The sequence below is a fragment of the Pleurodeles waltl genome, chromosome 8, assembly GCF_031143425.1.
Source record: "Pleurodeles waltl isolate 20211129_DDA chromosome 8, aPleWal1.hap1.20221129, whole genome shotgun sequence".
NCBI classification, from domain to species: Eukaryota; Metazoa; Chordata; class Amphibia; order Caudata; family Salamandridae; genus Pleurodeles; species Pleurodeles waltl.
The window spans coordinates 1,534,856,983-1,534,882,295 of NC_090447.1; the positions used below are offsets into that span (position 1 = coordinate 1,534,856,983).

At 45.3% G+C, this 25,313-nt stretch overlaps 1 protein-coding gene across 1 annotated transcript in view; it reads left to right on the forward strand.

Moving 5' to 3' along the window:
• RSPH1 (radial spoke head component 1) overlaps positions 1-25,313 on the forward strand; it is a 64,931-nt gene that overhangs the window by 1,714 nt on the left and 37,904 nt on the right. The window contains exons 2-4 of the mRNA XM_069202972.1: positions 4,450-4,563; positions 12,649-12,754; positions 16,430-16,520. Of these exons, the coding sequence (XP_069059073.1) occupies positions 4,450-4,563; positions 12,649-12,754; positions 16,430-16,520 (311 nt within the window). The remainder of the gene's footprint in view (positions 1-4,449; positions 4,564-12,648; positions 12,755-16,429; positions 16,521-25,313) is intronic.

Below are 25,313 nucleotides of genomic sequence, written 5' to 3' on the forward strand. Positions count from 1 at the left end.
GACCTCCTGCTCTGCTAAGTAAGAGAAAGGGGATGGAGCAGGGTACAGAAGAAAGAAAACAGTGTAGAGAGAGGTTAAGTAGAGGGACAAGGATGCAAAGATAGGCATTAGGAAGAGAGATAGGGGAGGCAGGGAGAGACCCAAGTATGGGTGGGTTAGAGAGAAAAGGTATGATATAGACAAAATGTAGCAAGGAGGGCGCGCAGCAGTGAAAGGTGATACAGAGGGAACACATGTAGGAAGAGAGAGAGTGATGTGGGAAGGTGAGGTAGTGAATAAATGTGATGTTAATTCAGAGGTTAGGTAGTGAGGGATAGAGATGGGGCAAAGAGTGATGATGCAGTGAAAGAGATGTGAGGTAGAGACAGTGAGGCGGGAAGGTGATGTAGTGAATAAAAGTGATGTAAAGTCAGAGATTAGGTAGTGAGGGATAGAGATGAGGCAAAGAATGATGATGCAATGAAAGAGGTGTGAGGTTGAGACAGTGAGGCGGGAAGGTGATGTAGTGAATAAATATGATGTAAATTCTGAGGTTAGGCAGTGAGGGATAGAGATGGGGCAACGAGTGATGATGCAATAAAAGTGGTGTGAAGTAGAGAGAGAGTTGAGAGAAGTGAGGTAGAGAGTGACAAGGTAGTGGGAGGTCTGAGAGAGGTAGAGAGAGTTGAAGTACAGAGATGGAGAGAAAGAGGCGAGGTAAAGAGAAACATTAGTTTGACGGACAGGTCAGGCAGATGGCAGAGAGATGCATGGTGGGGCTACTGAAATACCCCAGTGAGGGGTGATGTAGGGATAAAGGTGAGGCAGTGAGAGGCACCATAGAGGTAGAGAGTGGGGATTTTCACACATGTTTCTGCAAGTGCATTACGCTGAGGTCTGCTGGATCTCTGCAACAGTTATCTTACTTCACTGATCAATGTTTACTGCGGGTACAGTGGTTAAATAGCTGAGTAAATTAATAATCTGACTGCACTAATCTGCAAACATCCTAAAGGTTTCACGTTTCAATCTAGTTGTGTTTTACCTAGCCTTTCATCCTTCTAACACCGATAAAGCTCTTGCTGAGATGGGCAACAGTGCTTATAATGTACTGTATTACTGAACTACAGGAAAGGTGGGCAGGGACTGGTAGAAAAAGCAGTGATATCATAGGAGGGACGGAGAGGGTGAGGTAGAGGGAGTGGATAGAGAGGGGGGAGTTTGTGCACTAAGGCAGAGAGAGGTGTGAACTGGGAGAGCTGAGGTGAACTAAGGAGAGAGACATGAGAAAGAAATATATTTTAATCTGATGGCACCAGTTGCCTAAGATCATGAGCATTAAGGATGACCAGCCAAGGCATGCACATGGATGCTCTGTGAAGATGCATGCCTGGCTGTTACAGTAAGAAAACAATGTGGGGCAAGTGGTGGGGATACTATGGATTGCCTCTTTGACTGAAAGATACCTACTTGATGGGTGTCTGAGAGGTGGGAGCTGACGCGTGGAAATGAATTGTCAAGGGCAGATACTGTGAGATGTTCAGACGAAAGGTTTCTCATAATTCTCTGCTCTTTTGCAATGCTGTGTACCTGCTGAGGCAAAAATCATTGAGATGTTTATAAAAAACACACTTTTTAATGCACACAAATATTCAGTTCTGTCCCGACCACTTGACCGTGGGACCCCTTGGAAGATGGGGACCCTGGTCAATTGCCTATTTTGGATGTGCCTTGACCAGCTCTGCACTAAATAGTGCCTGCTGCTACCCTGCAAGGCCAGAAGATTGCTGCTCATTCTGTTCACACTCAGGGAGCTGGCTTTTACATCCCCAAAAGCAGTGGGGTGACTCAAATAAATCTGTAGACTGGAGTATTGCCAAAACAGTAACTTGCTGTTGATCAGGGGCTTAACAAAGGCCCCCGTGGTGCAAGGGACCCGAGCTCCCGGGGGCCCTCTCAGCACAGTACTCTGGCGTGAGAGCTCCTGCGTGAGTCCGGAGGGGGGTCCTCCATGTACTGTGCAGAGGGGCCCTCTCAAGTTTTGTTACGCCACTGCTTTTAATATGTGTCTGCTGTGGCAATGCGGCTTGGGGACAAAGACCATTGGTGGCGGTGAGGTTTGAAACAGTGACTCTGATGGTGGCACAGACTCTGGCATCAGACAATCTTTAGGTCTGAGGAACTTGGATGGAGGCAGACTCTTGGGGTGGGACAGAAATCAGAGGTGACAGACTTGGGAGAAAGCCTACAGATGTGAGAAGGCACCAGAGACAACTTGGCAGCCTATTCACAGTGTCGCGTATATACATTCATTGAACCCACAAGCTGTAGGTCCCATGGACACCACTGAGTCCACTTGCAGCTCTCCTTTCCAAATACAGCCAGGGGCAATTTCACTATACAAATGCACAAACCCCACAGTCTGTGTATACTAGGGATGGTATCAATACATGGGATGCAGCAGGGATTGAACCAGTATAAAAAATGTGCCGGACCTTCTGCCAATTGACACCAGGGATTGTTTGCCTTTTTCAAATATAGACCCAGTGAATGTACCAGTTTGCCAAATGTACCAGACTTTCCATCCATGGACACTGGCAATTGCACCATTTTAGCAAATGCATCAACCATGCAGCCCATGTTCAACAGGTATGGATTGTGTAGCAAGAACTACAATGCTCCTACCCCCTATCCCGCCAGGCTGAGGTGGTGCTGTGCCTTCCAGGCCCGTTGGGCAGCGGGCCTTTTAAAGAGTATTGCCTGTGGTTTTATGCCCATCACGTCTTATGCATTTTATAACCATAACCACCTTGGCTGTCAGATGATGTCAATCCGCTGGTCCTTTTGGTAATATTTGATGACGTGAACATGGCTGGTTTTGTGTTTGTTTCAGCCTGGCACTTTGGTATCCACTATGCATCTTATATTGCACATTGCACTTTGCAGAAACGATGGTTAAGCGCTTAAGTTCCAGAAGTCCTAGCATTAGTATATAAATGAGGAGGTTCCTCAAATTGTTGTTGTTGTAGTCAGTGGGTTGGGGTAAGGTCCCCCTGGAGGACTGCGCTGTTTTGCACCTCGCACTTTACAGGACTATAATTATGGCTCCTTGAACAGGTGCTATGTATTCATGTTTTAAAATTTTGATTGAAAGATTATGCCAAATGGATTGATGTGTGGTTTGTTTACTCTGTTTTTTGTTTTTATCAACTGATAAACTTACCTTATCTACTACTATTAACCAAATGTACCAAGCCCACTGTCTACACCCAGCAGAGCCTGTGCTGATTATCTGAGAGATGGTATTATCCCTACTGTCCTAGAGCCCCGGGGACTAATGGAGCCTGTTGTTCCTTGCTGAGGATCTGAGAGTATTATCCCTACTGTCCTAGAGCCTGGGGGACTAATGGAGCCTTTTGTTTCTTGCTGAGGATCTGAGAGTATTATCCCTACTGTCCTAGAGCCCGGGGGACTAATGGAGCCTGTTGTTTCTTGCTGAGGATCTGAGAGTATTATCCCTACTGTCCTAGAGGCCGGGGGACTATTGGAGCCTGTTGTTCCTTGCTGAGGATCTGAGAGTATTATCCCTACTGTCCTAGAGCCTGGGGGACTAATGAAGCCTGTTGTTCCTTGCTGATGGTCTGAGAGTATTATCCCTACTGTCCTAGAGCCTGGGGGACTAATGGAGCCTGGTGTTCCTTGCTGAGGATCTGAGAGTATTATCCCTACTGTCCTAGAGCCCGGGGGACTAATGGAGCCTGTTGTTCCTTGCTGAGGATCTGAGAGTATTATCCCTACTGTCCTAGAGCCCGGGGGACTGTTGGAGGCTGTTGTTCCTTGCTGATAGTCTGAGTATTATCCCTACTGTCCTAGAGCCCCGGGGACTAATGGAGCCTGTTGTTCCTTGCTGGTGGTCTGAGAGTATTATCCCTACTGTCCTAGAGCCCGGGGGACTAATGGAGCCTGTTGTTCCTTGCTGATGATCTGAGAGTATTATCCCTAATGTCCTGGAGCCTGGGGGACTAATAGAGCCTGTTGTTCCTTGCTGATGATCTGAGAGTATTATCCCTACTGTCCTGGAGCCTGGGGGACTAATGGAGCCTGTTGTTCCTTGCTGAGGATCTGAGAGTATTATCCCTACTGTCCTGGAGCCTGGGGGACTAATGGAGCCTGTTGTTCCTTGCTGAGGATCTGAGAGTATCATCCCTACTGTCCTAGAGACCGGGGGACTAATGGAGCCTGTTGTTCCTTGCTGAGGATCTGAGAGTATCATCCCTACTGTCCTAGAGCCCGTGGGACTAATGGAGTCTGTTGTTCCTTGCTGATGGTCTGAGAGTATTATCCCTACTGTCCTAGAGCCCAGGGGACTAATGGAGCCTGTTGTTCCTTGCTGAGGATCTGAGAGTATTATCCCTACTGTCCTGGAGCCTGGGGGACTAATGGAGCCTCTTTTTCCTTCCTTCCAACCAGGAGTATGAGGGGGAGCGCAATGAAGCTGGGGAGCGGCATGGACACGGCAAGGCGCGGTTACCCAACGGGGACACCTACGAGGGACAGTACGAATACGGCAAGAGAAGTGGGCAGGTAGGTCTGGATGACAACCTTCAGTGTGCCACCATGAAGGGCTCCCTAGACAATCAGGGCTTCAAACATTGTGCATTTGTCATTATGGGGGTCATTCCGACCCTGGCGGTCCATGACCGCCATGGCGGAGGGCGGCGGAAGCACCGCCAACAGGCTGGCGGTGCTTCCTGGGCTATTCTGACCGTGGCGGTAAAGCCGCGGTCAGAAAAGGGGAACCGGCGGTTTCCCGCCGGTTTTCCCCTGGCCCAGGGAATCCGCCATGGCGGCGCTGCTTGCAGCACCGCCATGGGGATTCCGACCCCCTTCCCGCCAGCCTGTTTCTGGCGGTGTCCACCGCCAGAACCAGGATGGAGGGAACGGGTGCTGTGGGGCCCCTGGGGGCCCCTGCACTGCCCATGCCACTGGCATGGGCAGTGCAGGGGCCCCCTAACAGGGCCCCACAAAGATTTTCACTGTCTGCTTTGCAGACAGTGAAAATCGCGACGGGTGCCACTGCACCCGTCGCACCCCTGCAACTCCGCCAGCTCCATTCGGAGCCGGCTTCCTCGTTGCAGGGGCTTTCCCGCTGGGCCGGCGGACGGCCTTTTGGCGGTCGCCCGCCGGCCCAGCGGGAAAGTTGGAATGACCGCCGCGGTCTTTTGACCGCGGTGCGGTCATTTGGCGGTAACCGCATGGCGGGCGGCGACCGCCGCCCGCCGTGGTCAGAATGACCGCCTATATGTATGTTTTCTTCACTAAAGGAAACTTGGATGTCTTCTTTAACAAACTGAAACAGGGAATGCAACTGATCAAGCCAAAAATAGTTCAGGGTGATGGTGGATATAGGAGGGAGAGGGTATGAAAGGTAAAGTAAGGAGAGCATATAGGGTTAAAAGTGCATATAGAAGAGACCCCATGAGACTCAGCTCAGAAAGACAGGCAGGCCAGCAGCAGTTCCAGGTTTTGCCAGAGTCCGAGGTGTGTTTCCTCCAGCAGCTCTACTTGTAGGTCTTTCAAAGCACATGGCCCTCTACACAGACTTGGCTTCAGGGGTTTGGCCAAGGTGCTGATCTTGGAGTTGGCAGATCTGAGGCTCCTGTTGAGAAGCCTCTTGAAGAGGGGTGGCCGGAAGCCTTTGTGTGTACCGCACAGTGCTTGAGCCTGGGGTTTTAACATTTGCAGGCTACTTCAGGCTGGAGTGGAGCTGAATGAAGGCTTGGTCCCTATGGCTGTAATGGTTGGGTTGCAGATATGGCTTTAGACTGATTGAAGGTTGGACATAGGGGATTAAGAGGCTCGTGACAAAGGAGGGTGGCTAGTAAGAAGGAGGGGGTTGAAGATGGCAGGAAGAACTTAATGTTCATAGATTTGTGCTCCTGAATGCCACAGTGACTTGACGCGGAGCGGAGTGGCCTAGATAACCAGGCCAGAGTAGGAGAAAGGAATGGCAGATGGTACCAAGGAGGAATGGATGACTTCTGTCTTAAATAGACTATCATCGAGCAGGTCAGACCCTCTTCTGGGGGTGATGGGGACCTGCTCTCCTCTCCTTTTATTGGCTGGGTGTAGATCACAAGTCATAGAGCTTGGCTGAAGGGTAGACATTGCCCTGTTTTCACCAACTGGAAATGGCTTTGAGGAACCAGGATTAAATACATTGAATTAGATATTTAGGTGGCCTAAGAATACCCTGTGACCTGCTGAGTCACAAGTGTTGGCAGATCTGAGAGTATTGGTACAGCAGGTGCTTGTTGTGTTCCACCAGGGAGTACTTTCTATTGTCTAGGAGAGGAGGATTGCCATCATGCCTGGTTTTGGATGGACAGATAACAAGTGAGAAGGAGTGTCGGTGAGTATGAATGAGTGAGTGACTAAGAGTGAGCGCAAGATATTTAACAAGAGTGAATGAGTGCAAGTAAGTGAGAATGAATGAGGGAGAGTGAGTGAATGTAAGTGAGCGTGGGTAAGAACGCCCTGGCATGCTGTTGGTAATTCTTGGCCTACACGGGCATGCAGGAAAAGCATTGCTGCTGGCATACTGGAGGCAACTTGTAGCATGACAGGCACCTGTGGCACAATGCTGGCATCCTGGAGTTCATTCTTGGCATAATGGTCACCCTTGGTAAAATACTGGTACTGGCATACCAGACGCAACTCTTGGCATATGGGTCACCCATGGAAAATGCTGACACTGCCATACTTGAGGAATTTATTGGCATGGGGACACCTGTGGCTCTAGCTCTTTGGATATACTTCTTAACACAAGAGAAGAAAGGGATGGCATAGGGGAGGGGGCAACCTTGATGAAAGACTGTCCCTGACACACTAGAGGTAATTTTTACATAAGATACATGGACACTGGCATATCGTATGTAATTTTTGACATAAGGGTGCACCCATGACAGATGAGGGGCATGCATGATAAAATAAAGACCTGGCACAATGGAGGTAATTTTTGACATATAAGTGCACCCACTGCACATTCTGAAAACCATGAGGTCAACTCCTTGGAGATGTCAGGTTTCTCTGACTTTGCTCACCATGAAAAGACTTGACTATGAATGGGTGTCATTTCAGAGCCTATTGCTTTTTAGCACATTTATGTGAAAAATGTGCTTTTTAATACACTATTTGATTCCAACAAAGCCAACATTTTCATATGGAGAAACCCCCAAATCCTCCTAGAAAAGGTCTGGCTCTCTACAATTCATGACAAGTATTACTTCCCACCACTTTCAAAGGTCATGTCAGTACCCATATATGTGTGGTTACCAAAACAAACATTTGTCTGTGTTGTGTATAGTACTTATGAAGTTCAGGTCCTTTTACAGTGTCAATTATTGTGAGGTCTCCAAAGTTAAGGTCATATGACACCAATTCCTAATTATATTCAGGGTCAAAAATTAATTGATTTCATTTCCTGTGCTGTCAGTATGGTCAAAGGGTGAGTGATGTAATTTCCACCACCCCTGGCATTTTGGTGAATCGACGCACATGAGAAAAGGTTCTTTGATGACTTGGGTGATTCATAGATGAAGTATTGTGTAGAGGGTCATCCTTGAAATGATGGATTCAATCAATCAATTCTTTATTCAGTAAAAACACCATAAAAGACAGTATAACATAAAAAATATAATATACAATAGAAATGAAAAATAGTAGAATAATTATAAAACTCCATCAATTCATTTCATATATAAACAATTACTCAACAGTCACTTCCCCACCAATCCTCTAAGTTTCACAGCAGCAAAAGTAAACTTATAAATGCTCAAACATATGTTTGCAGACTGTAAAAGCTGAAAATCAAATAAGGCAGACCTGCACCTCCTAATATTCAGACTTTTTAGCAGCGGTATTGAAAACTTTATCCTGGGCACTGAATTCAAGGTGCAAAAGAACAAAGGGACTGGGAAGAGTTGGAGTCACAGGGACAAGGATCAAGGGCGGACTCAGACTACTCATTGCTCGGGTGAGCTACTAAAAAATGAGCAATACCCAACCTGAATCTAGTTTAAAAAAAACTTAAAAAGAGCCTCTATGGTTTGTGCAAATCGAAGGCACCTAGTGCCAATAAGATAAGACCAAATGCTTTTGCTGCCAAAAGGGAGACCTAAATATGTAAATGTTCGCACCTCTGTTAATTTTTCACCCTGAACATAGTATGATGTCAGGTCCATGCGAGCATCACCCATAACCATCACATGGGTTCTTGGATGAGTTCATCTTCAAACCAAGATCACCCATAAAAGAGTTTGTCTTCAAACCAAGATCACCCATAAAGGAGGCAAATTTGTTTAAAAGCTTTTGAAGACCAACCCCTGTCCTAGACATCAGTTGACAGTCATCGGCGTAAAGAAGAGCTGGGAATTTCTTAGCACCTACCCTTGGAGAATCTGCTTCTGCCTCTTTCAAACATTTGTCTAAGCCGTTAATGTAGAGGCAGAATAAAACCAGGACAAGCACACACCCTTGCCTCGCGCCATGTGACATCTTAAAAGGGTCTGTACATTTTCCTTCCAAACCATATCTGATGCGACCCGTGACATCCTTGTGTAGCTTTGCAGGTTATAAACCAATGGTTCATCAATGCCCATACCTAGCATCTTGTTCCAGAGCTTGCCACTGTTCACCTAGTCAAATGCCGAGTTCAAGTCCATAAAAGCAAGATGTAATTGACCTTTCTTAACCAAAGTACATTCGCTGATGAGTCAGTGAAGATTAAAACACTGCTCCACTGTGCCCAGGCCTTTCCTAAAGCCATACTGAACTTCACAGAAGCAGCGCTGGTCCATCACCCAAGATTTAAGCCGGCTTAACAAAACTCTACTCAGAATTTTGCTTGTAGAATCAATGGCCGAAATAGGGCGGTAACAACACTGATCGGCCCTATCGGCCTTTTTGGTATATAGGCACAATTATCATGCTGGACCGTTTCTTAGGGGGAGCCGTTCTCAATCGCAGAGCTTAATACGTAAGTCAGTTTTGGCGTCCAAAGATCAGGGTTATCAAGAAAAATATCAACAGACACCCCATAAGGCCCTGGGGCCTTGTTTCTTGCACACCGCATCTGGGCGGAAGTTCCTCATCTAGCGAGGGACTTAACAGCTTGGTACGTTCCTGGAGATGATGTTGGTCAAAAGGGCCGATAAAATCGACCTCACCAAGATTGCTGCCATAGGGCTTCAAACAATGTTCTACCCAAGTTCCCGGGGGGATGACCACCTCAATGGAAATGTTATGAGTATCAGAAAAATAAGGAGCATTCACCACTTCCCAAAAAAGCTGGGTGTCATTTCTTTTTGTTGCAACATGCAACTTTTCCCAGGCTTCTCTCCTGATTACACATTAGTAATTACTGAGAGGAAGAATGCAATTTGCCCTGCAATCTTTCATGGTCTCCTTATCTCTAGGGACTTGTTTCAAGGCAAAGATAAGATCCCTATGGGCTTTTGAGCACCTTGAGTCGAACCACCTTTGGGGCTCTTGACTGTTCCTCACTAGTTAAAAGGCCCGAGACACTACCTCAGATTCCTTCATAGGCCTGCAAAACACGATTAGGATTTGCCTCAAAATCCAGGCATATTGTAAACTCCTCCCTGTTTATCTGTAAAAGATCTGTCAGGACTACCTGAGGATCCAGTGACGCCTATTTGCGTAGAATCCCCTTATTACGATGGGAGAGGAAAGGGGGAACACTGACAGCTGCTTGATGAACCGCTCTTCCTATAGCAAGGGAAACTGACAACGAATAATCATCACTTAAACAATTAGACAAAATAACAAAATTGTAAGCCCTAAGTCTGTGGGTTAATGGCAAAGCAATAAAATCAATTAAACTACCCCTCCCCTGGCCAAAATAAGTAACATCCCCTGAGAGACTTGGGCCTACTAGATCAGTTGTAATAAACATTGGCCACTTATTCAAAATGGCATTAAGATGCTCTCCGCAAGGTGTATGTTAAAAATGTGCAAAGTCCTCCAAATCACCACAAAGCTGGCCACATTTGACATTCTTGGCAATTGGACATAATTTACAATTAAAATCCCCACCCCAAATTATGACTTAATCCATGTTTAGGTTGCGCAGAATTTCTTCCAATGCATGATCAAGGGAGACCACTTTATCTATCGTTGTAGTCACAAAATTCCGATGATAAAAATGAATCACAACCAAGGTCTCCCCGGAGTTAACTCTAAGTGTCACTGTCTGAAAACAAGGGGAATCAGGATACTTTTTAACAACTGTCCAGCCAGCGGAAACCGCGATCAGGGTCAATAAGCCCCCTTTGTGATGGCCCCCACTGGAAGGTAAAGCCGGACCGGGGATAGAAAGAAAACCACTGATGAATACTGTGTCACAGGACCAGGTCTCCTGTAACAAGCAATGCTATAATTCTGAATGAGTTCATGCCACTCACCGATATCCAGTTTACTAGAGAGCCCAGCAACATTCCTTTGAGACAAAAGAGGTGGGAGTGAAGGCAGGCCATGACACCACAAGGGTGCCCCCACCCCGCATGTGGGGTGTCACAACTAGGAGGGGCCGTCATTGATCTGCAGACGCTCAGCAATCACATCCTCCACATCTGGGACAACCTGATGACAAGAATTAAAGGCAACAACCCGCTCGCTGCCCCTGGACTAGGAGGATGAGGTTAACTTCAAAGAGTCGGTTGTTGTCCTCAATACCAGATAGCAGCATAAACCTATTACAGAGGGATAGGGGAGGATTCACACAATGGGCAGTGTAAAAATGATTGGTGGCCCTACACCAGTTATCTTTTGGGGGCACCTGACACAAGTGCCTATAAAAGTATCCTAACGGTAAATGTTTTATGGGCTAGATTTCACTCTACCATTACTAACTTGTGCCAAAATGTTGTCTGCCACAGCTGGGATGCGAACATTCACAACAATAGTATCTCCTGCATAGGTTTTCCCCAGTGGCCCGATACTGTCCACCCTCCTGACAAACATAATTTCTGTATTCAGAATCCACTGACTGTTAACAGAGCTGTTCAGCCAAACCATCACCTTATTCTTGAGGGATCCCCCCCACACACTTGTGACACCTTCTGCAAGCCACAGGACTGAGCAGCGCCTTCAGGTAATTGTGCTGCTGGAGCTACGACAAGCTGTTGTGGCTGTTGTAAAGGGGGATCGTTGGTCTGACCAGTAGCATTTTTACACACACACCCTTCAACAGAATTGATAATTTGAGACAATTTAGATTCAGTGGAGGAAAGGTATTCTTAGATGGGAGATAATTTAGAATCAAGAAGGTCCCTCAGAAATTTGTTTTAGTCCAATTGATGTTTGGGGGCCTTTTTTCTCTGTTTATTTAAAGGGCCCACACTCGGGAGGCCTGAGGAATAGCAATATTATCCGTTTGCTCCATTCCCTCGCCAACACTTGCCGAGTCTAAAATATACACTTCTGGGACCCCAGAGGTAGAGAGATCAATCCCCTCCTGTGCACTAAGAGCACAGGCAGGGACATAATCCTCGACAGTGGCGGGGGTTGCAGTAGCTGGCGCATATTATGGGGCTAAATCTTCCGTAGTCAATGACAAGCGCCTCTCAGCAAGTTTTATTTCATTGGATACTAAATCCACTGCCCTCACTAAGAAGTCATCAATAGTTATAAGTTGGTGCACTTCTGCTGATGAGTCTCCAAAGTGCCCGTCACATATGCTCAACTGACTACTTGTCTGTCTTTATGGATCAAAGCTCAACCGATCTCTTTGATGCCCTTGTCTACTAATTAAAGGAATCCACTATAACCCACTCAACTGGAGGACATCTTTATTATGAACATTGTTTTGAGTGCTGTGGCTTCTGTGCTACATTTCATGTTTGGTGTTTCTTTGAAGCACTACCTTATGCTCTTGGGTAGTGGAGCATCTTACCGCATAGCACCATAATCCACCCCATGTTTGCACGATTTTCGGCATGAACTACTATTGATTATACTTGCTCAATGTGTGGGAAGCGCACCTCTTTCTACCACCACTACCCACCCCCTTTCTTGTTTACATTTATTATTATTATGGGGTCTGCAGGGTTGCACATTATTAGTCTTAGCTTTCATATATTTTTGAAACAACCATGTGTTAAACTTAAATATAGAGGCACAGATAATTATTTTAATTAGGTGTCACTATATAGAGTATATCTGCCTCTGAAGCTGATTTTTTTAACAGTGATATCGTAGGTGAGTTGTGGGTTTGGCCAATCACGACGTGGCGGGAGCAATCACATGAAAGGAAACCATAGCTTCACTCAGGTGTAAAGTTTAGAATTCATCTGGACAGACATCCTCATCATGGTGGTTGAAAACAACTCTGGACAAGTAACACATATAAAAATGTATATATTTGCAAATATAGGCCACATGAAAGTTATTTTAGCTTTTCTTCCCTGCATTTTCTGTTTTTCCCACTTGCTGCCTGCCACCAAATATCAGTCACCAGTTTGGTTTGTTTCAGTAATGTGGACATGCTGTTGTTCACTGTCTCCCCTGATGGAAATAAGAAGTATTTCAAGCAGTTTCCTATTTTTTTATAATCTGTAACCAGTGCTTTATCCATTACAACCATCACAGGGAACCTACAGATTTAAGAATGGAGCCCGGTACATCGGAGAATATGCCCAGAACAAGAAGCAGGGGCAAGGCACGTTCATGTATCCAGATGGATCTAAATATGAAGGTACTTATGCCAACGGCAAACAAGGTCATAAAGGAAAACAGAGTATTTATTGGTTATTTGTATTTTCCTTTTGCAGGCAAAACATAGTGGCTTTTAGCCACTCCACTGGCCAAGGGAGCAGATCACCATTTGGGCTGAATTAGTCTGTAGTGGTATCTTGGTATGGCGTTGTAAGGTGGATGCATAAATGCTGGTGCTAAGGGATCATCCATCATGAGGCAGATGGGGCAGTGGGTTCATAAACTTGGAGCCTCCAAGCGAATATTGACTGGTACACATCATTGTGTTCAAAGACTCGCCTAAACAAGCAGCTTAGAGGTACTTTGAAGAGCCTTTGGTTACGCTCAGAAGGCTGGATTTAACATATTTCAAAGAGCAGGACTTGCACACAAAAATATCTGCCTCTGGGTTGGGTTTGATGTGTTTGTACATTGATGGGCAGATTGGTGATGTAGCCCTGAGTTTGGCCACCTTCATGGTTTAGTGTCTTTTTGTTTTATTATGTGGAAACAGTCTCTGGTCATCTAGATGTGTATTATTGTGTCTTGTTGATTATTTTCTGTGTGATGGTTTACGTTGCAATGTATCTATTGATTCTTAAGCAACTTTATATAACACAAACCATGCATCAGGGATGCCACAAAGTATATCTGGGGTGTTAAAACGATGTTACACGTTGGGTGTTCTCATATTGTTGTACTTGAACTTATAATAAACACAAGAGTAACAAGTTCATGGTAGGAGATGGGGGTATAACCGTAATTACAGTGAGGGAATCTAAACATATATAGGCAGCCCACAATTACAATGATAAAATATAGATAAATATGCACATTACACTACATGAACAGTGTTCTATTGTTAAAGAGGGAACATTTTGAAATGCCTAACAAATAATTTCTGTGAGTGACACTGATAAAATGCATTTAAAATATATTTTGAACGAGGGGTTTATCTGGTGCCCGGGAGCAATTGTTCTACTGGTTCTTACTAGGTCAGTGCTAAGTGCCTTTGGCTGTAATTCAACACATCCTCTGAAAATAACGCATTGTAGAGTGGAAAACTAAAATCCGAAATGCACCGTATAGAGCAGAGAATCCAGACAATAAAACAGCATCATTATACAGTCCCTCAGTTTGTCAGACCTCAAATATTTGTGACCTGGGCCCCCAGATACATTGTGGGTTCACAAACTAGAGATAAAGACCATTGCTGTGGATTGAAAAGATAGTACATGAAACACAAATCAGCCTAGTGGCCTTCTTAATGCCTCACAAGAATGTTCACTATGAAAGGTACATTTATTGCACGTATCAAAGCCCCAGAGAGGTCAGGGACCTTGAATTGTGTATCTGTTTGTATATGACAAGGACTTGAGGATTGTTACAAATGATCACAGGGCTATCCAAGATGGTGCCCAGCTAGAGTGCTGGGACTTCAGCTCCCAGGGTACAGTATGGTACACCTACAGGAATGTCTGCCCACCCAAGACACATATGGGAGGAAGTGTCCCTCAACCTCATGATGCATCTAACTGTAAGTGGTGCCAACTGCAGCTACTGTGATTCAAGCACTAGTCAACGTATATTTAGCTATTAGGATACCGGAGATTGCAAAGTCTGACAGTTGCCAATCGTGTAATGGAAAAGAATTTGACAAATTTGCTGAATAGCTGGGCATAGGAAGAGCACACCTTCCTGGCCATAAGCTAATGACATTTCATTGGGTACTATTAAGTCAGCAGGTTTAACACAGTCATCTACACCCTTATTCAGCCTATTCAAGTTGGGTTTGTGCCTGGAAGATCCACCGAGGGCCAAGGTCCAGATGTATCAAAGGGTTCTACCCATTCTGTTATGGAAAAATGTGTTCATGCATATGGCCCTAAATAAGGACTGCAGAACCTCTTATGAGAGGTGCGAAATGACCAGGATGATAAAAAAGTTTATTGTTCAGTGCAGCGAAGGCATCTGACGGGGTAGACTCTGAAGACCATGGCTATCTCTTTAGGGACTGGATTAGGACCTGGCTTTGCCAAAAGAAGCTGTAGTAATTTTGTGTCCACAATATTCCCAGTGAGGCTGGGGACGTGACAAGTTTGCCCACTGTCACCTTTATTGTTTCTTCTAGCCCCGGAGCACATTGCAATCAGGATCAGACAACATCAAAATCTAAATCCCATAGGAAATAGTGAGATTTATATTTTGGCGGATGGGATGTCCGTCACCGTAGTGACAGAGTAACCTGTCCTCTGAAATCTAAACCAGGCCGTTAGTCATTCAAGGCTCGTTGAAATGCTTTCAGGAACTCCGACCAGAGTTTGGATTAAACATGTCCCTGTTATGGAGGTCCAGCAACTCTGTCATTGTCCAAAGTCTAAGGTGGGAATGCCCCCTTACACTGCACCCACATTTCCAGTACGAATTTACTTTAGGATATGGGAGCTCCTGATGGTCTCGGGATTGTAGAGCATCAAAACTGACAACGTCTTGTCGACCACAATCGCTCCCTCACTCTGAACACATGGGATTGTCCTGACCTTTTGTCATTACACGATAAGGGTCTTAGAGAGCCAGGTTCACATTCATTCATTACTAAAGATCCTACAGGAATGGTGCTGTTCACCTCAAAAGCTCTACTTTCCCAGTGTCGGCCCTCGCTCCAATTGCTGGAATTGTAACCAGACATGCTGTGATGTTCTCCAATTTTCATGGTCTTGTCCTGTCCTAATACATTTTGGTGAGTATGAGACCCTCCTGTGAATTCCACTCTCAGGTGTCTGCCTCTGGAGTCGTTTGATGCGATATGTCTGATATCACTGGAGGTGGTTCACTACTGCACTGGCTGTCGCAAAGTTATGTATTCTGAGATTCTGGAAGTCATTGAGCCCCCCTCCCTAATACCCCAGCCCCAAACTCCCCACCGCCCTCTCCCAGACTCATGCAGGTTGGTTATAAGGAATTATTAATCTGGTTGGACATGAGTGTTTAATATAACTCAGGCCTCCATCTGCAAGAAAATATGGAGAAACCTTACAATGCTACCCAACCACTGACAGTAGTGTAGCGAAACTTAAGGGGCTCCCTGCACAGTACATGGAGGGTGCCCCCTGCGGACTCACTCAGGAGCTCTCAAGGCCTGGAGCTCGGGGGCTGTGGTGGCCTTTGTTACACCACTGCTCACTGAGTACACACACAGGACACTAGCAGACAGCTCCATCAGCACACCATGAGGTAGGTCAGGGTCCAGGCTGTGGAAGCTAGAGGTGCACCTATTCCCTTACCATTGCCATGCATCCCTCCTTTCACACTAACCCCACCTATTCCCATGTCTCAAGGTAACACAGAGCTACTCTGTCTATGTTGGCCTTATTCTTTCCGACGTTATAGCTCTCCTTTTATGCCACACTGTAACATAATCTCTTTTCCTTTTTGATTTACCAGTATCTTGACTGCTATGATAGTCATGTTATTATTGCAGCAGTACTGATCCAGCTGTCTTTCTATGATTTAGTTCTACTATATGGGGTTATGTTTACAACCCCATCTTACTCATTGTTGATGTATACGAAAAGGATAAAAACAAGCTAAGAGAAATTGTTTAAACAAATACTTCTGAGAATCTAAGTTATGGCGTTTTTCTGCTCACCTAACAACTCCTTTGTGCTTCTTCCAGGAGACTGGGCAGATGACCAGAGACATGGCCACGGGGTTTACACCTATCCTAATGGGGACACGTACACTGGGGACTGGATCAGCCATCAAAGGTAGGTACCACTCCAAAACTGTTGGTGCCTCTTATGAAGGGCATATAGTTGTCCCACAGCGCCTCTCCTTTTCCAAATATTCAGCCCAACTCCATTCTCCACCATTTAGCGCCCGATTTAGATATATGCAGATGGCTTAGTCCGTCACACTGGTGACACTGGTGACAGATATCCCGTCCTTTGAAGGTGGGATTTAGATTTCGGCGGACGTGATATCCGTCACTATTGTGATGGAGTAACTTGTCCGCCAGTATCTAAATCCGACCCTATGTTCCTTGGAGCAAGCGATGTAAATGGCTATTTTTTATGATATTGCTCAGCTTGAGTTTGAGCGCTCACAGATTTTCCATATAAGGAAGGGGAGGCCCAGGGACACTCAGGGGGTTATTCTAACTTTGGAGGAGTGTTAATCCGTCCCAAAAGTGACGGTAAAGTGACGGATATACCACCAGCCGTATTACGAGTTCCATAGGATATAATGGACTCGTAATACGGCTGGTGGTAAATCCGTCACTTTTCCGTCACTTTTGGGACGGATTAACACCTCCTCCAAAGTTAGAATAACCCCCTCAGTTTGGACTAGAACGCTGGTCTCCTGTTGCACACCCAGCACTATAGCCCCTAAGCCACATCTTCTACGAAAGATATTTGTCTCCCTAAATACCAGCCAGAGTGATCGCTGACTCCTCCCAGAGTATGAGGACAGTCACAGGAATGAAGACACCCTAGGATCCTTTCTTGATTTTGACATGTTTGTTGGCTCCTTACAGCAGTGATTCCACCTTTTGCAACGCTTCCACAAACTGCTCCCTAGAGCGGTCCGCGCCTCGAAGGTCTAACTTTCTATCACTGCAGTTCAGGGGGCTATTAGTTCTCCTTTTTCGAGGGAGATTCCTCTTTGGGATACGCACAGCTCCCATTTGCATGTTGGTCTCTTGCCCTGGCCATCGCCTGGTTTAGGCAGCTTTTTGGCTAGATGTCTGGGACATGTTTATTGGCAGCTATTGGTTCCCAGAAGGCTGTACTGTATCTATGACATTGGGCGCATACGCGACAACTCTACAGTCTTCCATCCAGTACCACTGACATCCAATCAGAGTAAAGGAGGCAGACATGAATACAAGAGACAGTATTGAGTCCAGCCCTTACCCCTGTCTGCCTTTATTGTTGTGTCGTAGCCCAGTCGCGTGCTTCCCACAGCCACCGAAGAGAGCTTCTCTGAGGGAAACATCCTGAACAACGAGGTCTAAACCACCACTTGCCTGAACCACTACTGCTAAACAACTAAAAAGTCTCTACCGCTAAGTACTGAACAACTACTGTCTAAACAACAATTGTGCCTGAATAACAATTGCCTGAACAACTAATTTTAAGGTAAGGTTTTCTTTTTGGTTTTTATGGTTTATTAGTTGTTTAGAATATATATATATATATATATAAGTTGTTCAGGCAATTGTTATTCAGGCACAATTGTTGTTTAGACAGTAGTTGTTCAGTACTTAGTTGTAGAGACTTTTTAGTTGTTTAGCAGTAGTGGTTTAGGCTATAGTTGTTTAAGAGCTAGATGTTCTGTAACATATTCCTTCTCTGATGACCCACCACACAGTAGGGTTTCTCAGCCTGTGAAGTACGTTTCTTACTACCCTGCCAGCCACCCCATTCCTATCCTCACCCCTAAACCTGGGAAAAACATTACACTATCAAACGCCACCTCTAACCCTGAGCCCTCTGACTCTCAAACAGTGAAGTAATTGCTGTTAACACAGCTGGAACTGAGCATTGGAAGACAACCCAATGCTTTAAAAGCACTGCAACTAAATACACAAATTAAGGGTATTTAAATTCTTTTGGACTAAAAGTTTTAGCAAAGGTCATTTTAGATTTGTTGCAATTGAAATCTGGATTTGGTTTTAGATTTTCCCCTTGAGTCCAGGATAATGGTATTTTCTTTAGAAAGCCTGTGTTCACCTTCTGTGGTCAACTCTTCATGCATGGTCAGGGATACCAGAAATTGCATATCAGTAGAACATACATTTAGGCGGTCATTCTGACCGCGGCGGGCGGTGGTCGCCGCCCGCCATGCGGTTACCGCCGAATGACCGCTCCGCGGTCAGGAGACCGCGGCGGCCATTCTGGCTTTCCCGCTGGGCCGGCGGGCAACCGCCAAAAGCCCGCCCGCCGGCCCAGCGGGAAAGCCCCTGCAACAAGGATGCCGGCTCCGAATGGAGCCGGCGGAGTTGCAGGGGTGCGACGGGTGCAGTGGCACCCGTCGCGATTTTCACTGTCTGCTAAGCAGACAGTGAAAATCTTTGTGGGGCCCTGTTAGGGGGCCCCTGCACTGCCCATGCCAGTGGCATGGGCAGTGCAGGGGCCCCCACGGGCCCCTCGACACCTGTTCCCGCCATCCTGTTCCTGGTGGTAAGAACCGCCAGAAACAGGGTGGCGGGAAGGGGGTCGGAATCCCCATGGCAGTGCTGCAAGCAGCGCCGCCGTGGAGGGTTCCCTGGGCCAGGGGAAAACCGGAGGGAAACCGCCGGTTCCCCTTTTCTGACCGCGGCTTTACCGCCGCGGTCAGAATAGCCCAGGAAGCACCGCCAGCCTGTTGGCGGTGCTTCCGCGGTCCCCGGCCCTGGCGGTAATGGACCGCCAGGGTCGGAATGACCCCCTTAATGTAGAATGTTGTCATCTCTCTTCCAAGTTATGAAACCCGCAAACAAGGAAATATCTAATGGTCTTGACAAGATTTGTGACACCAAGATTGAGTCACAGCTCCAAAAACCCCAAACGCCAAAATGAAAACAGTGCTTATGTGTATGTTTTGAGTGGCCGCAAGGGTGCATGAAGGTGGAACGGCAGAGAAGAAATGATTAAGTTGTCCAGAACTTTGGCACATCTTTCTCTAGGTTGAGGAAACATTTTGTATAGGGGTTACTCAAGTACTGAAATCCACAACAATGTTTCTGCTACTTGCTGCATGAATGATGGGTAGTTAAATTTCTAAAGAAATGTACAATTCTCCTAATAAAGCTTCACAATTGGTTTAGCAACATGCAAAGCCTGTATAGGAGATGCTAGGCTACCTTTGTAGCAAGTTTAAACCAACAGCTTTGTTACGCAACGCAATGTGGGGAAATACTTGCAGACATCACATAAATGTAGCAAAGCCTGAACGAGGACTCTGATGTCCACAGAAAGAGCACTTGGTCCAGGTCATTTCTTCAGTTGAAATCCTCTCAAGGTTCTTCTTTGTAGTATCATGAACAACATGTTTGGAATACAGCCCTACAGAATTACGTAGACATCCTTTTACTAATAGTGAGAAGATGTCTTCTTATAAAAAGCTTTGGACTTATGAAAGCCTATAATCCAAGCCACTAGCCTACTGAGCACTGATTAAGACTTAAATCTTTCCTTTCTCAAGTGCCCCAGAGTCTTGGGTGATTAAACTCCACCCATAAAACCAAAAGTAAAATATATTAATAAAACTAAATTGGTCAATCCTGAAAAACATTGGCCTTATGTCAAGGTTGCACAGTTTGTCGGCCCCCTAAAACGCTACAATTTACATTTCCTGGAGGCTCTAAATGAATAGCTTTTGGGCCTTCTTACATTGACCCAAGAGCAATCTTTTTATGTTCCTTCTCCTCTGCTGCGCACTTTTCTTGCAGGCCACACCCATCAATACCTTTTAAACTCTGCCTCACTAGGTTACTGTCAGCTCGAAGAGATCAGATAATATGGAAATCCCTTGATTAACCCCAGGTAGGCTCTGTTCACTTTGTGGCTGTTTAGCTTTTAAACAATGAGATTCTACCGAGGTCTCCCCAGCTCTCAGTCACAAGTCTCAATACCATCCCACAGTAGCCCAGTAAGGTCAGTGCCCAGCCCAGTGCTTCTCTTTGTAGAAAGGAAAAAGTACTTTATTACACAGAAATCATAGAATGCCATTAGACAATCAATAATGCATGAATACCTGGTTCATTGGTACAAGTCTTTGTGCTCTAGAAGATTCTGCCAAAGAGCCCTCAGTGTTCGAGATACAATGGTGGGTGGAGATCGTACCACCCCTCTTCTTTGAGGGTGACGGCCACATGCCCACAGATGATGACTTGTTCAGAGTGGCGAAAGCCAGGTGCTATCTGTGGCACACAGTGCCTCATGACAATGACCTCACATCTTCACAAGGTTCCCCCAGGGCACCTCTCTGGTCACATAATCTTTTGGACTGGTCCCGACCCAACGATAGACTTAGCAGTGCCACGGTCATGCAGCCCACTTGTGGGACACAAGGACCACAAGCAGGCGCTTATACCGGCTTTAATCTGGCATAGGACATGGGCACACCGCTTCAGGTGCCTGACAGCTACAACGGAGATAACTGATGATGGGTGCAGAGCCCGATCCTGCAGTACCACAAGTCTGTTGGTGCAATTGCTTAGCAAGTTGCTGCCTGCTGGACCCTACACCAGGATCCGCCCAAATGTTGGCTCTTCCTTTCTTCTCTCACAAGCAGACTATCTTGCCACCCAAGACAGTCTAATAATTTCTCCTTCCGCTCAGTCTCGTCAATGTTCTCTTGCTTCTGGGGAGTTGTCTGTCAGTGACCAACTATTGAGTGCATAGAAGCCCCAGAGTGCTCTGTGGCGTACCCCCTCCTCGACAGAAGGGACCACAGCGAGCAATGAGCTGCCATCTTTATATCAGGTCTGCTTCCTTTCAGCTGGTTTGGGTCAGTTCCCCTTTCATGTGCCCTGCCCAGGCCACCTTTCTGGGCTTGCCTCTGTCTGCAAGGATGCTGTGCCAGCAGGACAGTCTCCATCTGGAGTGCCCACCACACAGGTACAAAGAGGTAACAGCCGACTGCACATAAATACAACCCCTTCTCACAGAGATGGGGAAGGGAGACAAGAATCTGGGTCCCTTCAAAGCACTCCTTTCCCTAACAACAGATAGTGCAGACCTCACCCTGTCCCCTCTGCTTTCTATATAATGACAGATGCAGTCTGAGTCATTTGCAGCCTAGTGTGTCAGGCAGGGCCCTGCTACTAAGGAAAGTCCATCTTCTCTTTCCTCTCCATAGCATCTCGTGCTGCTCCACCATCCCACCTGGGAGGTGTCAGCCATATACAAATGCTGTCTGGAGAAAGCAACCTCTCCTCCATCATTTGCTCAGGTCCAGCCTATCGGTTCCCACACTGGAACCGCAGGCCTGTATCACTTGTGCACAGCGCACTATCACGTCAGCACAAACGTACATCTACGATGCATGGGATGTCGTGTTCAGGATTCTGGGTCCTCCTGAGTAGTGGAGGTTTCGATGAATAGGTCTGTAAACACACATTCATGTCTCACAGGTAAGTCATTCGCTGCCACCACCGTACTCCGCGCATGAAAAGAGGGACGTGAATGTAGTCCCCTGTCACTAGGAGGGTGCACTTGGTGTGCCCTCCCACTTCTGGACTAGGTCCAGAACCTATCATTGTCAAAAGAGAAGTCCTAGCTCAATGCACACATGAGATTGGTGTGTGTCATGAGCAAAAATAAAAAAACAGGATAACAGGTGTGCAGTCTGGGCATGCAGGGCAGGCGACACAACTATACATGCAGGGGCCACTCCTGTCCCAGGAGTGAGTAATATGCTTCTGTACTAATGTGCGTTGGTGAACTAACCTAGTATAGGGTCTCTGAGCCACAACTGTACACTGTTGCACTAATTTGTGAATTATTTGGTAGATGACTAACCTTATTTCTGAATCAAAGTAGCCTATTTTAACAACTGGTGGATTATCACTAGTTTTTGATCTTAGTAATAAAATACTAACAAAGCAGTGTAGACATTAGTGTTACACCTTTCAGCTTTTATGTGCTTAAGATGTCATTGAGGAGAGTGGATTTAATGTTTAGATGTTACAATGAAAACTGCTGTTCCAATGTAATGTATTTAGTTCTTTAGTCCGTTTTCTTTTTAGTTATCATGGGTTTTATCAGAGCGGATATTATTGTTGTGTGATGCAATCATCGCTTTCATCATTGAGTGATTACACTAGCCGCACCCAATCCAAGCTGGCGGTCTGTATACTTATATTGTATAATTATGGAGGTAATTTATGCAGGCTATATAACTTTTAATATGCACACCCAGTTCCATATGTTAAGTTTGGAAATGCTAACATGGCATCAGTGTTCACATACACATACTTTAGTGACCTTCTACAACACAGTAGATTTTACATTTTAGATAGATACTTTTATTGTTTTTATCAACTTAGTGCCTTTACTTGTAGGATTGTTTAAAGATGGCAGGCATCAGATATAAACATGATGAGACTGTGTCATATGTAAACATTACAATTGTAGCTTAATATGTGTTTGCGGTTCTATATTAAGTGTGGTTCCACTAACTTGGCACGGATGTTGTAGACAGACACTCAATGATGTAAGAGAGCTGCACATCCTACATGTGCCATAATATAATGGGTTATATGGCAGGTTACTTTAACATTAATGGTCCCACTTTGAGTCCCACTTCAATAAATTGGTACCTGCGCACTTACTCCCATATAGAAGTCTTATGACAGACGTTTTGGGATTAGGACCCCTGAGAGTTCTGTCATTGTAGATGTGTAGATGTGTACCGTGGTGGGTTAGTCTGACATGAATGGACCCAGTTTGGGTACCACTTTGATAGAGCATTGACTGAGCATCCATTCCCATTCTGGTTGTGATCATGTTCAGTGCACATCTTGGCAGGTGGATGCCTTGATTAGGATGCTGTTTATTGGGAGACACTTTTGTTTATTGTAGATCTGGGACCCCATGAGACGTGTGGACAATTCTGAGTAGTATCTAAGTGTAACCTCGTCAGTTTGTTACTATTCTAAACACTTAATGAACGTTGGATTATGTATATGGAATGCGTGTGAAAGAAAGATTGTGACATTTCATTAGGCAAGAGGTGTTTCAATGATTGATTCACATGTAGTTTCCTCTGGTGATCTGTCACAGGGGTTTATTTTGGCACAATGCTTATAGAGTTATTTAGTCTTTTATTATCCTATTTTGTTTGTTGTAGCTTGTAGATATGTTGTTGAAGGGAGGGAGACATAGTTGTATGCTGGTATGAATAATAAGGTGAGAGAATTTTGCAGTAATATTGGATGTTTTATTCTATGTTACATTGACTGCGAATGAATATGTGCACTAGACGCAATCATTTCTGGATAGAGTTCACATGAGGGTTGATAAAGTTGGGAAATAAAAACAGGGATACATTTGGTTAATCACATTCTTTTATGGTATTTTGAATTTTGGAATTTTAAATTAGATTTACGGTGACAGATAATGTAACTAAGGGCCCTGGTTTCTTGATTTTAACTTGAGAGTGACAGATGTTTTTATTTATTTCCAAGCCCAGATGAAGTCTCAAAAAATATTTGAGAAACAAAACGTGTTGGCAGCAAGGAATGTTTTCATATGAACAGGCTCGTATGGAACAATCAATAAAGGATGAATTAATACAAACAAACTGTCATTTGAATTTTGAAAGATGACCTGAGAATTGTAAATAGACCCATTATCATGGAATCAGCAACTACCTTCTTACAGCTTAAAAACTCTAAAAAATGTTAATGGCGTTTTTGGAACCTCCGTCCTTAACTAGACCCTTGAGTCTGTCAACCACTCAGCTCTTCTGCCTCTGTAAAACAGTTCTTCTGCCCTCATCCTTTTGCACAGCATATGCCTCATTCATATGCAGATTACCAAGACATTAAGGGACCTTTAATGACAGACCACATAGGCAGAAGACAAGTGATGGAGAGAAAACAGTGACAGCATCTAGTTGCAACTGTGAGCTGACCAAACTCTGGACAATGTCAGGCCTCCTCGGAGACCCTAGCCAGTGTAGAAGTGCCATTGGCTATGGGCAGCTACCAGGTGCCCACACGTGATCCCCTGTTTCCTGTTAGTCTCTTGGCTCAGGGGTCTTTGCCAGGTCTGATTTTCATTCTCTGGCCCTCATGTCTTGCCCAGCTCTGCATCAGGCTCCATACGGAAACATAATGGAGCAAATGATGTACCTAATCCAGCCATGTAATGGTCCTCTCCTAATTACCTGTTTGTAGTTTTGTACTGTTAATGTTTCAAACGAGAGACTGATTTTGTTTCACCCTTGCTTTTTTTGTATACATAGTTCTGCAGATCGTTTTTTGGAGTAAAAAACAGTCTTCTCCTTGTTGGATTTTTGCCACAACCAAATGTTCAGGTCTGATAATATCCTGTCATATTGTTTTACCCTGGACTGGGTGTCCTCTTGTTTGAAGTTAGATGGTCCAGGTGTTTAAAGGAGGAACACATGTTCTTTCTTCCAAGAAAAACACAGTACTCGTGTTGATTCCTTTAAATCAAAAGGCGCATGATTTTTGGTCACTGTGAGCTACTTCCTTAATGGACCTGAGACCTGCCACTGGGTTTCCTCCTAGGCAACATTCCTATATACCTATGCAATTCAGTATTAGTAAGGGACACCCTTGACATGCCCCTTCCTAATACCCAGTCGGTATGTAGGCACAATTCCAAATTGTGATTCGGTAACATGTTACAGAAAGGCAAATTGAAATACATACATACCAAAATGCATTTCGGGCTGTTGGCGACCGCAAAAATGCATGATACGTATGACCCCTAATACTTATCTGCAAAATAATTACCTTTACAAGCAAAACCTTCAACACTCATATGCCTTTACCATTCATGCCTTTACAATGAAATTCATCGTAAAAGCATGAATGGTAA